General features: G+C 40.8%; 1 protein-coding gene across 5 annotated transcripts in view; it reads left to right on the top strand.

Annotated features, from left to right (window-relative positions):
- Positions 1-515: 515 nt before the first annotated feature.
- The window catches only part of FGFRL1 (fibroblast growth factor receptor like 1), a 326242-nt gene continuing 313080 nt past the window's right edge, over positions 516-13677 (top strand). Inside the window, exons 1-2 of one of the 5 annotated variants that reach the window (XM_061629849.1) lie at positions 516-1506; positions 3431-3539. In XM_061629849.1, coding sequence (XP_061485833.1) covers positions 1480-1506; positions 3431-3539 — 136 coding nt within the window. In that variant the 5' untranslated portion in view covers positions 516-1479. Of the gene's footprint in view, positions 1507-1588; positions 2154-2217; positions 2456-2550; positions 2575-3430; positions 3540-13677 lie in introns of those variants that run through there. The other 4 variants (XM_061629850.1, XM_061629848.1, XM_061629851.1 and 1 more) reach the window with 4 other exon arrangements.

Below are 13677 nucleotides of genomic sequence, written 5' to 3'. Positions count from 1 at the left end.
GTGATATGTCCTGAATTCCCCTGGTTATTATGAGAGTTTAAGAGAGGCGTTTTCTTTGCCTCCTTTAACCCCAGTTATGGGGTTATCTAGATTAAAAGATCTCTGGACTCTTTAGTGACTACATTTTTAAGGTGTCCGACTAGGATTTTTTTCAATAGCAGAACAAAAAGTGAAAAACTAGGTGAAGTTTTCCAGGCTTGGAAATGCATTATTTGCTTACGTTTTAAAGGCAGAGAAGCCGGTTGAAAAATATGACACCCCTTCCGGAGCAGGCAGGTTCCCTGCGGACAGTCCCTGGCAAGTTATCCTCTCTTATGTGCCTCGCGGCTGCGGTTTCCAGCACCAGCAACGGCGAAAACAAAGGGTTAAAAGCAGGGAAGCAGCCGGGGCGGAGGGTTTAATTTGATTGGTGCGAAGTTTAGAGCTGGGCGGGGTCGGGCCGCCTTCACCAAATGCTGCGCTCCCAAGAATCGCAAAGGGGGGGGGAAGAGAGAGGGGGGCAAAGGAGGGGGCAAAGGAGGGGGGGTCGCTCCTCAGCGCCCGATCGTCTGCTGAAGCGGCTGCAGCCACCAGCCCGCCGCTCCCTCCCACTCTCCCGCAACGAGATCCCGACTCAGAGACAGCCCAGACGACTGCATCCTGCCCCCCCTCCGGCATCCTGCTGCGGCTCGAGATCCGGAACCCCCCCCCCCCGTCGGGCAGCTGTGGGTTGCAAAGTGATCGCGAAAGGACCTCAAGCGGGAGTCTTTAGTCAGCGCCCAAGCCGATCCATCTGTGCAGCCGCCGCTGTTGGGGCTGGTGCCGCCGGCCAATAGGCCGGTTCCTTTGTGGGGAAAGATGGTGGCAGGAGCTGCGGCGCTTTTAACCAGTGCGCGCAAAGTCCGACGGTGAAAGAAAAACGCGCTGGAGCTACAGCAGGTCCCGCTCGTCACGGAGACTTCGCTTCGCTTTCCAATCCGAGGCAAACCCTTCAGGGGTTACTAACTAAGGAGGCTTTGCGATCCCGGTCGTTTAATACCGTGGACTGGCGGAGCCTGTCAAAGTTCAAACGCCGATCGATTTCCCCCACTCGGCGGCGAAACTCGCCAAGCACATGGGACTACCCGGAGGCGGAGCGGCCATCGGGGATTCACTGGCGCGGGAGGAGATGCGGGCAGCGGCTTGAGCCGCGGAGTCAGTGACAGTGCCGGCGCCTGAATAATCTCCAGGTATGCACTGAGACCGGAGATTCCTGCGTGCTCTCTCCTTTGTAAATTGTGAGGAGACGGTCAAACGAAGCCCGAGCTGACGTGGATGGATGAATGAAAGGAGCAGAAACAATCTCGTCTGTACTTAGTGTCTGCGGGATGCAGCCGTTCGAACGAGCGGCTCCCACGTGGGTTGCGGCGGGCTATTGATTAATCCTTGGTTGCCCCGTTAGACCTCGCTGACTCGAGTCCGGAAAGTGGGGGACCCTCAGAGCTTCTTCCTGTTCCCTTTATGTGCACCCGCTCGGTTGCTTTACCAGTGAGTAAGCACACCTGTAGTAGCATTACAGTCGTGAATCTCTGTCACTTTCACGCGGTTGGCAGCTGTAAACTTGCCGGCGCGTGTGAGGGGAAAACGGGTTTCAAAGAGAGACGGTTAGAGGGAGGTTTTCCAATCTAGACTAGCAGCCCCACAGGAACTTTTAACCACCCCGTTGGGACGGGAGTCAGGATGCTTAACCTTGCATGTTTATGGAGCAGCTAATCCGCAACGGTGTTTAGGCAATGGTGGCGTTTATTCATTCATCTGCGTACACGCCGGTGTGAAGTTGCGTTTGTGTGGTCTCACTGTGCCGCGACTGCCCCCGCCCCCGGTTGCTGGGGAAGTGATAAGGAAGATCGAGTCGAACTTTTCGACTATATTTCTTAGGTTCAGCTGAGTTTAATTTATTATTCTTGTTATTATTTTAAAAAAAAACTAATTTGGGACTCTGCATTTGCAAACTGCACGAATGTTTGTTCGTTTCTCCCCAATTCCGCGCCACCTCATACGAGGGAAATGTCGCGCTCCACTCACGTGAAACGGTGTGGACGTCGTCTTTGGGCGTTTGAATGCGGAACTTTCTTCCCCCAAGCATCCCCCCCCACACGCATGCCCGAGACGCCCAGCCGCGGTGGCGTAAATTTGTAAGCTAATAGCAACGTGTAATTATTTGCTTTGTTGGATGCTTGACGCGGATTGTTGTGTGTCCTGAGGGCAGAGAACGTTTAAATCGGGGAGTTTACAAGAGGGAGGAATTCAGACAGTGTTTAGAGAGTAGCAATTTTAGCAGACCAATAGAAGGGAATTAATGTTAGTGCAATCTATTTGGAGGATGTGTGTGTGTGTGTGTTTGGCTTTCAAAATATAGTGTTGAGAAGTACTTTAGAATCTGGATGGTTTAAAATATAAACTTTATATCACGATACTTTGATGAATCACCTTCCAGGTAAAGCAGAGTTTTGATCAAGAGAGAGATAATCTATGTGTTGGTGCTAAACACAGCCTAATATAGAGATGCGTTATCAGCAGTTTTGTTGAAAAATAACTTTCCTTTTTCATAGATAGGTAAATATCTTCTCTCTCTTCTCCCCCCTTCAGAAGTGTTAGGGATTTTGTTTTAAATGGAAAACTTACTCTAGGACGGAGGTTCTCAAGCTGTGGTCTGTGATGCACCAGGGGTCCTTAAGGGTCATTGAGTCAGTCAGTGACATGCCCATAGGACTGTTTTTAGTCTGTTTTTAACTGTAACTGTATTTAGAATGCTTTAAAAAAATGCTTTTGTTGATGTATTTGCTGCCCAGTAATAAGATCAGAATATAAATTCAATCAAATAATTATAATTCATATTGATTTAAATGGCATTTTATTTATGCTTTCATTATTTTGTATTTTAATGTATTACCTTTTGAATTCTATGGAATGCAAATTGTAGTACAAGAAAATACAATATTAGAAATAAAAGCAGCCATAAAATAATGATTTAAAATCATCCAGCATCTAGCACAGTGCATTACAATTGCTGCAACAGGCAGAAAAATCGTGAAGTGGTCCACCAACACCACCAGCAATTTTCAGATGCTATGCGGGGGGGGGGAGGGAGGCTGGGAACCACTGCTTTAGGATTTTTTCTATCCATTATCCCTACAAGCTCTATAAGCTTTGGGAGTGCTCCCCACCATTTGTACAACTTGCATCATTTGTAGGACTTGTATTATCCCAGAGTAGAAGTTCAGAGAAGTGCTGAGCTAATTATTTTTTAACACAAAATCTAATTTATATGATTTATTGTTTTTAAAAATTACAGTAGTGTAATTTGGTCTATACTACTGTCATCTTTTGTTTTATTTAATCTTGATAAAAATTTTGAGTTTGGTATTTGATTTTTACCTTCTTTCTCCTTTCCCTGTCCTCCTGTTTTCAGGTTGGAAAGAAGAACAAACTGGAAAGTAAAGACAATCCAGCTTTTGAAATGGAAATCCAATTTGTGCTGCTTTTTGTGGGGGCTCTTGTGTTTGCTGACTCTGTGAGAGGTAAGTAGAGAGGACCTCAGGTTGCCTGGAAATAATTTATGTTCTGTATGCTCCAGTTGAATATATGCTCTGTGCATGCATCTGAATTCCTTCCAGATATCTTCTAATAATGGTCTTTGTTGCACAGAAGTATTGCTTGGTCCTTGCAACTACAGCACACATCTTAAAAAAAAAGTTCTCTTTTGGTCCTTCTTTTCTTCCATACAGGTGTGCTCTGGGGGCTTTCCATTGCTGTTACTTCTTAGGTGTGAAAATACGCTGTTGGCTTCCAGTTTTCAGTCTGGAATGAAAGGAAAACAATTGCATTCCTTGGTGGATCAGGAGAGCCTCTCCCCTTCTGTAATCTCTCCCAGCCTGGCACTGTGTATTCCCAATAGCGCTAAACTAAACAAACAAATCCATTAAGTTCTCCCAAGTGACAGACAAATGACAGTTCTCAACAGCTAGCACATACTTTAGCACTGGGGCTTGTGATCAGATTCCCCGAAACAGGTTGCATTACCAGGGAGAGGCTGGAGAAAAACAATAACCAAGGAAGCAAAATGTTGGATTCCTTATAATCCAACTTAACAGAGCAACTATTAGGAGAGCTGTTACAGCCTCTTCCTTATCAGAGATCTGGAGCGGCCCTTTCTCTTGAGTTTATCTTGTTGACATTAAAAACATCCCTAATGAGAAATTGCTCTTCTCACTTCACATAAAATGCCCTGTTGACAGCACTGTTCAATTAATACCATTTTAGCTAGGTATTTTACTTAGTTTATGCTTGAAGATTGGTGCAAGTAATAGCAGATATAGTTCAAATCAATCCAATAAATATTTATTTCATGTAGCCGTAGACCATGCCATTAAAATTGGTGCTAGAGTCCAATAGATGTTAATGGTTGTACCCATAAACTGCAGAAATAGGGAAGAGTCATAGATTAATGGAAAAGCACATGCTTTGCATGCAAGAAGTCGCAACTTAAAATCCTGGCACCTCCAAAGGAGAAATGGGGAAAACTCCTGTATGAAACCCCAGAAAACCTCTGCCAATTAGAGATAATTCTAAACTAGATGGATCAAATCTCACTTGGGATAAGGCAACCTTGTTAGCTATTAACCTTGTTAGCTGCAACACATGTGTGGGAGGGAGTCAAATCCTTGCTGCAAAAAACAATTGGTGCTTGGTTAATGTATATTTCCTTCATTGTGCTCACTCACTAGTAAATATTTTATAGGAGCAGAAGCAGTATACACTAATCCTGCTATATACTGCATGAAAAAGAAATGGCTTTTAAGACCTAAAAGTTGGAATGGATTCACAATATTAAGATGGAAGCAATAAACAGTACTGAATGAATTGAGATGGTGTCATACATTTATATTAATTATAGATTTATTATACCATGTGGAGCTCAGGGAAGGATCCACATGAAGGGTGTTGTGTTACTTTTGAATGTAAATCTGATTTTAATTGATACCTTTTTACTACATGTGTTGTGAATTATTTTATTGAATGTCTAAAATGTAATGTGACGTTTGTGTTTGAGTCTCCTGTGTTACGGCTTTTCTCAGATTAAAAAGATAATGGTGGTTATTTCAGAATTTGTAACTTCTACAAAGGAAAAACTAAAAATGAGACAGAAAATTTGTAAATTTCTGATTGCTCAGAGTAGATCTGTAATAGACAGTGATTTTTAAAAAGGTATAATTACAGCTTCATAACACAGTGTTGAACTAAGGATTATAGCGGAAAATAATAGAATCTTGTGTATATAGATGCAATAATTTAGAGAGCTCCATCCAAAAAGGATGAAGATACTGTCACAGTCTGAAAGAGAAGCTTTGCTATATTTTAAAAAATGGAGAAACTTCTTTTATGCTATAAAATGTTATTTTTTTTAAAAAATGTGAGAAGCACATATTAAGTGCTGGTTTCTAAAATGTGCCTAATCAGGTAGACTATTGAAATTACATTAGAGTTTCCTATATCAGTCACTCAGGTTTTGTGTATAATAAATATCATTATCTTTATTTATACCCCACCCTTTTTCCAAACTGGAACTCAAGGCGGCTTCCAGATAAAAATAAGTACATATCATTAAGAACCTATAAAAATATAAAACATATAAACATATAAAATCAGCATTAAAACAGGTTTAAACTATTAAGATGTTAAAACCAATTAGATATACTCTTAAAATACTGCAACGCAGTTTAGGAGCATACAAGTAAAACAATAACATACAGCATCCTCTTCAGTCACTACCCTTAAAACCTTCAGTTCCAAAGGCCAGAAGAAAAAAGTCTTTACGTGTCGGCGGAAGGACTGCACAGAGGAGGCCATTCTTGCCTCCCTAGGGAGGGAGTTCCAGAGCCTAGGGGCAGCCACTGAAAAGGCCCTATCTCGTGTCCCCACCAGTTGCATTTGTGAAGGTGTTGGGATCGTGAGAAGGGTCTCTCCTGAAGATCTCAGGGCCCGGGCAGGTTCATATAGGGAGATACGGTCTGACAAATAGCCTGGACCTAAGCTGTATTAAATTCAATGGTTAACTTGTGTTAAGGAGAAATGACTGTATAGAATAGAGCAGGGACGTCCAATTGGCAGCCTGCAGGCTAGATTTGGCCCCTTAAGCTTCTTGGTGGTCCTACCAAATTTCAGAATGGAATGGTGAAAGGTTTGCTCCAGTTTCAGATGTAAGGAGAATAAGATTTTCTGCTCCCCAAATGGTAAGACATTGAGATCCCAAGTATGTTTCATAATTACAAAGCTGTTAGTATAGGGATGGGGAACCTGTGGCCTTCCAGATGTTGCTGAATTACAACTTCCATCATCCCTCACTATTGGCCATGCTGGCTGGGGCTGGTGGGAGGTGAAGTTGAACATCTGGAGAGTTCAAGGTTCCCCATTACTGGATAGTACCAATTTTATTATGGAATTTGACCCTCCCCTATTAGGTCAGTTAGGTCAGTGACAAATTGCATTTCCAGCCACTGGGCCAGTGTCTGGAGAATAGAGTGGCCTTCAAGTTTATAGACGTTCACCGCCACTGGGTTAACAAACAGGAATTGTCTGTTCAGGGTTGGAAGGGTATGCATTATGGGGGAGATGGGAGGGTTTGGGATAAAATGAATTTGAAAATGAGGACGGGTGGAGACACACTTATAAGACATAATGAAAGAGAGACAGGTCTAGGGCTTGTTTTGGTGGAGCTGGTTATATTATGGTAGGCACAGAATAAATGAGATATATGTAATTTAGTTTTTGAGCCTTCACTGTAACCGCTTTGTGGCCTCAGGATACAGCAGGATAAATACACACATATAACTAATCCAGGATTCAGGAATGTTTAGACATGATGCTTTGGAAGGAAGATTGTAAAACCAGACTCTTTCAGCACTTGATTCAGGCAGCCTGACACCCCTTTTAGACTTTGTGGGCCAGCATCATTTTCTAAACTTGGGATCATTTACCAAAACTAAAATGTAGTTTTTGGTGTGAGATAAAATTAAACTGAAAAAGAAATGTAGATTTAAGTCAAATTAAGAGTATTAACAATTGATGGCATGAGCAGAGTGTGATGTTCTTTCCCATGTATATTTAGATGCACTCTAAAGTTTCTGGATCCTGTGCTTGCAAGGATCCTTCTCACATCAATTATGTTGTTTTCCTCTTATCTGAAAGGAAAGTGTTCCAGATTCCATGCACAAGGTTTTGCGTTAGTTTTGAGGTACTGGATGACACATCACAATATCCTGGTCTGAAGAATTTGGAAGTATAATAGGACAGGTGCTGCAAGAGATTCCAAGAATTTGTTTCAGCCATGAGCATTCAATGCCCCAGAGGGCTGATATCACAAGGAGTCTTTTTGGGATAACAACCCTGTGGAGTATCGATGACAAGGTGATTACATGTACATGTCCTCAGATTAAACTGGGCACCTGTCTGTGTGATTGGCACTCAGAACTAGTAATGGATCTGGGGTGATTAGCAATTTTAGCTGATCACGTATAGAAAGTATCACAGCTGGCCCAAATCATTTTGTGCCTGAGGTGAAAAATCCAAATGGCATGTAAATTCCACTAGTTAACATGGGTCATGATATGCCAGAAATTTATCTTGAAATAGAGCTGCTCACGTGGCTTGCATAGGAGAGCTTCAGACAGGTCATACTCTATGGCTCAGATTGTCTTTCTCCCATTCTGCCACCTTTAATGCCATCCAACTTCTACCACTTCACCTTGTTGCTGGAGGAATGGCTGTCTCCAGGCAGTTTTTAGGTCGGCCAAAATTAGAATATTGCTCATTAGATTGAATGATAGCGGTTGTCCAGCTTCAAAATCAGTCTCTTATTTGGAGTTTGGATAGTGCTTCAGGTGTTTAAATTTCAATCTTTAAAGCATGTTTTTTTGCTTCTATCTATATCAGTGAAATATTGGTTAAACTATGGTCTAATTTCTCCACAAGGATTTCAGTTTGTGGAACTTTCTGTCTGGGAAGGTACCTACTCTGATGGTATCCAGATGCCAATGAAATACTTATCTGTTTGCCCAGGCCTTTGAGAAATGAATGTTCATTGACATTTCCGTAGCTGACATTTTTTATTTTAGAAATGTATTTTTAGCTATTCACTGCTCTGGGCTCCCATGGGATGAAGGGAAGTATAGAAATGAAATAAATCAAATGCTTGGACCATATGGGGTTGCCTAATTATATAATTTCTTCCAACACCACCATTGGGTGGCAATGATTTCAGAAGTAACAACAGAATTAGGACCTTGTGAGATCTCCGCTTCAATTCACCTCTGGGTCAACATGGAGCCAAATGTCAGTATTTTGGCCCCTACCACGTCATTGTGGTAACTTATGGAGTAGGTTTAGCCATAATAACTAGATGGACAGTCTCTTATATGGACATTAAGCTATAGCAATGGCATGCTGTGATCTGTCTTTCACATTTATTGATGCCTGTGACCTCTGAGCAAATTTACTATTAAAGCAAATATGCGATAAATAAAAGACTGCGGAATATGCATTGAAGACTGAATATTTTCTGCCTTATATTATAGTTTGTGGAAATTAAACAAATTAGTCGATTTGTAACAAATTTAAACAAATTACTAACTGCTGGTAAACCTTATGCTTTTATAGAGATTTTTTGTCTTGGAGCATTCTTGGATATTCTTTAGTCCTGCTTTCAGGGACTTGAGTAAAGCTTGAAGCTGCTGAATTTTTTATTCTTCTGCTTTCAAGCACTTGGTGGTGGAACTAAGATAGATTCTTTTAGCTTATAGAAAGCTTAATATGCTCTGTTACAGCTAATGCACAGAGAAATATGGAGTACCAAATAGTAGCAGTCTCCTCTTAGCTGTGGTGCTGGATGTGGAGATTGGTGGGTAGGTCCTGCCACAGCTCCTTTGAGGGAGTTTGTACTATTCTTCATATTGACTGATGCAGGGCTGATACAGTGATTTGTGCCACACATTCTTTACCTGTGCTTCCCAATACCTAGTGGTGGCATAGGATACCACTAGCTTGTAGCAGTCATGTTCAGCCACGTCTCCCTAGGTTGTGTCTTTCATCAGTCAGATGCAGGTAATCTAATCTGATGTTTTTCTGCGCATGGTATCTCAGTGACATGCCGTCCAATATTTGTTCCAAATCTGTCAACTTGCCATCCTGTTCTCCTTGGTGGCCATATATGGTAAGGATAGAGTGCGCTTGGCTGGCTACAGCAGTTTGTACAAGCTATCATATGGTGTGTTTAGAAGTTTTGGGAAAAGAAGTATCGGCGTCTGTTGGTCCATAAACTGATATTCTTCTTGAAATCAGTGGGTTTGGATGTTGCTTTCTTTTTTGATCAGATTTTATTAATCTGTACTGCATGTAGTTTTTATGTGATGAAAATCCCACTATAACGATGTTTTCATTAGGGTAGCCTAAAATGGTAACAAAATAAGTATCATTTGTCTTAGAATATCATTGCATTAGGTGATGGAAAAAGGATGGGAAAATATATTGTCTTGTTAGGTTTTTTATTATCTTGCCTTTTCATACAATTTAGTGAGTACTATTTTCTGAAAATACAATAATTATTAAGGATGTAGAGTTGATATGATCAGTACCCTAACAAATGAGGCATTAGTTAACTATGAGGTCTACCTGTATTTCAGTTCACTTTAACAGGGGTTTTAATGACATAAAATTCCTTTTGAACGAAAGATCTATAAGACCTGGGCCAAACCTCTTTGAAATCTATGTGAGTTTCATTGATTTGAATGGACTTTGGATCAGGAATTATGAATTCTTTGGCAGCCAATAATAAGTTTCTCTGTGTTACTTTGTAACTGCTTTGGGATGCCTCTTGGGAAGCAATTCATAAATAATTAAATAACTGGATTTTGCTGATGACCTGCCTCATATTGACATCAAATTAGTCCCACAGTCTTGCATTGTTTCTCATTTTTAAAAAATACACATCAGGCTAAAATGTAACAGTTGATTTCTTGTGACTGATTTTTCTGTTTTTCTGCAATGCATATTTTCAGTTGTCTTGTTTGTCTTTTTTGACTTTTACTTGAAAACGAGACAAAAATCTGTGGTGTGTGTGACAAGAGTCAGTGAAGATGGCAGCTAAGAGATGGATGAAAGCGTATATTTTGTACATAAATGTAATTTAAGTACAAACAGGGGTGTAGTCGTCCAGGATCTGAGGGGGTGTCTTAGGGTTCCTATGTTTCCTCCTGCATCCTATGAGCTAATCAGCATGAAACGGGAGTGTGTTGGCTGCTAAGAAGAGTCTTCTAACAAGCTTCCTTGTCCTTTCCTGCTGATTGGAGCCAATCAGAGTGAAAGGAGGTGAGTCAGCCACTGAGAAGACTCTTCAGTAATTCAGGCAATATCTTTGATAGTGAGAAAGGATGGGCAAATTGTGACAGTGATAGAGAAGCAGAAAGCATTATTCAGGCCTAAGTGACTATGACTATCATGAAGGGACCCTGCACTTCTGAATTTGCCACTACTCTGAGTACAACGTTCCAGTATTTTGGAATTAATTAATTTCACCATTATTAATGCTGAAAAACGTTTAATGGCATCTGCTGGTTAATATGAATGTCCAGAAAACTTGCAGTGCATTTTACAAAGCAGAATCAGAAAATAGAGCTATGCCAACTTGTATGTGCTCGAACAGTTCAAAATGATATTCTGATTTAACAATATTCTGTGATACAACTGTAGTGGGTATACCAAATTTGGGAATGTTAATATTTGCCCGTATGAATGTTAACAATCCCAAACAACAATTGTGAATGCCAGCGCTGATGATTGTACGTTTAACAATCTGGTTTTGGCAACCATCAGTCCTCAACGGCACATGTTTGAGTTTTTGGACATTCACAAAATTCTTCTGAGATTGCCCAAAATTTGGTGAATATTGGCAATCACTTTAATGCATACGTGGGCAGTACAAGCTCTGTATATCATCTCTGATGTACACCCTATTGACTTTGATGAGACTTGGCTCTAGGTAACTGTATACGATTGCTGTCTAAATCAGCTTTGTGCATAATAACCACAAAAGAATGAATCAAATTAATCTGGTATTTGGCTGGTTTTGGTTTTGTTTCTTTAACATTTTGTATATACTCCAGAAAGAGTTGCACAAAGGCCTTTTTAGTTTTCCTTGCAAAATTTTCTGAATGCCTCCTTTTATTTCTTTAGTTTGAACAGTATTTGTGCAGCTTTCCCTTTTCCATAAACTTCTAACACCTAATCTGTGTCTGCAATGGCTTGCAAAATCATGTTTTTCAAAAGGTCTGCTTTCAAATTAATCTCAATGTTGCAGTACTTGGTAGGAAATTGTTTTCCTTTGGTTATACAAAAAACAACAGTTTGTCTTCTGTTTCACTTGACCTCAAGGAGTGTGCTTTTAGGGTCGCCTGTAGTACTTCTAATATTTACTTTCAATTTATTTGTGTAGATTGCTTTTTAAATGGGAGGGGTTTTTTGTGTAACATTTTGAGAAATTTTAAAAATGTATTTTAAAGAGCTCTCTGGGGCCACAAGTTGGACAAACTGAAGAGTGTTACAGGGTCCATGGATAGAGAACACCCTGTCACTTTGTGGATTATATATAAATTATATTTAAATAATACTGATTTTGATTGCAGTAATTTTTTAAAAAAATTACATTGATAGTCACTTTGTCTAGGATTTTGATAGAAATATAATAGCCCACCCTCATCCCCAAATTTTTTCTAATATTATACAGCCATGAGAGTGGCTGTATACTATAGCCAGCATGGATTTTTTTTCATTCCGCAATGTTAAATTGAAAATAGCCCCCATGCCATTCTGATGCTTCCCATAAGCTCATTTCAAAACAAAACCTTACAAAACCTATAGTCCTGAACTCAGAAACGCTTCCTTAACAATCTCTTAATTTTCGTGACAATATACAAAACAGTCAGATCAAGACTTCAAAGTGTAAAAAGAGGGAGAGAGAAACAGACCCTTTGACTTTTTTCTATCAGTGTTCTCATAATTTGTTGAAATTCATTAAAAATCAGCTATGTTCACAGAGTACCTGTAATCCTCTTACTGACCTTGCCCCATACTCTGATCTTCATCTTCTGCAGTTTAAAAGTTAAAAAAAACCTGATCAATTGTTAATTAATTTAAGAAATTTGGCATTGAAGTCAATGATAAGCCCAGGCATGCTCAGTAAGAACCAACTGACAGCGTTCTAGAAGTCGGACTCAAAGCTGCTTGGCTTGGTTAATTAGGGGTCCACACCCACACCAGATCTTTATTTCACTTTAGATAGTCATGGTTCCCCAACGAATCCTGGGAAGCATAGTTTGTGAAGGGTGCTGAGAGGAGACTCATATTCTCCTGATAGAGCTCCAGTGGCCAGAGTGGTTTAACAGTCAGCTGCTTTGATTGAAGCTCTGTGAGGCAAACAGGGCATCTCCTAGCAACTCTCAGCACCCTTCACTAACTACACTTCCCAGGAGTCTTTGGGGGAAGCCATGACTGTCTAAAGTGAAATAAAGGTCTGGTTTAGATGTGGCCAAGGACAACTTTAGTTTAAATTTGGGTGGAAGGCTACAGGTGCCTGCTGTTGAATAAAAAGGTGGGGGAAACCCTGAAAAAGAATGATACTGTTCACAGTGTTGTGCTCACCCACCCAATCTGCTCCCCTCCCCTTCCTCCCTCCCCCATGGTCAGTTTTACCTATCCTAACTATGATTGCATGGGAGTAAATCCCACTTAACTCAGTAAGCATGCAAATGATCAAACCTGCCTTTCCCCTCTCCTCTCCCTCCTCCCTTCTTCCTTCCCTCCCTTCTTCTTCCCCTCCCCTCTTCCTTCTCCTCTGCCCACTCGAACCCTCACTCTCCCCCCCCCCCATGGTCAGTTCTACCTATCTTAAGGATTAATGCATGGGAGCAAATCCCACTGAACTCACTAAGCATGCAAATGATCAAACTTGCCCTCCTCCTCCCCTTCCCCTCCTGCCTGCTCCCATCCCCCTTTGCCCCTCTGCCCTTCCTCTTCCCATGTTACCAAATTCTTCCACGTTACACAGGAAATTGATTGGATTGTGAAAGACCAAACCAAATTGTGTTTGCATTTTTACAAATATGTAGGGCAGTACAATACCTCAGAGAGGAGGTCAGGTCTCCTGCTCCCCTGGTGCATTCACTAGAGCTGCCCATTTTTCCTGCTTTTAAAAGTTTGATAGAAATATCTTTTCACTATGGGTACGTTCTTAAACCGCAAGGGTTTTTTTTTTTTTTGCCTATTAGTGAATTAATTCTGTTTAAGATTATGTTTCAGGATCATTTTATAGATTCTGCTATATCTTTCTACTAAAATATAGCTTTCTGTTTCTTGGCAGGAATTAAATCTTCCAAATCCATAGTTTCTCAAGGGCCTCTCAGCTTGTTCATACAGAATGCAATCTAGAAAACAAAAGTGCTTAAATTTCATCAAAAGAGATTATTCCTTTGTCCTTGATTTAGTCTTAGTATTTTCCCAGACTGTAAGATCACCTAATGATGGAGAACAGCCAACAATATTGTTACAGGAGCAGTCAAAGAAGGGTGACAATACACTCTTATTGTATAATTAATTTGGATATGTAAATTA

Source organism: Rhineura floridana, chromosome 5, assembly GCF_030035675.1.
Source record: "Rhineura floridana isolate rRhiFlo1 chromosome 5, rRhiFlo1.hap2, whole genome shotgun sequence".
NCBI lineage: Eukaryota > Metazoa > Chordata > Lepidosauria > Squamata > Rhineuridae > Rhineura > Rhineura floridana.
This window is presented reverse-complemented; position numbering and strand designations above follow the sequence as displayed.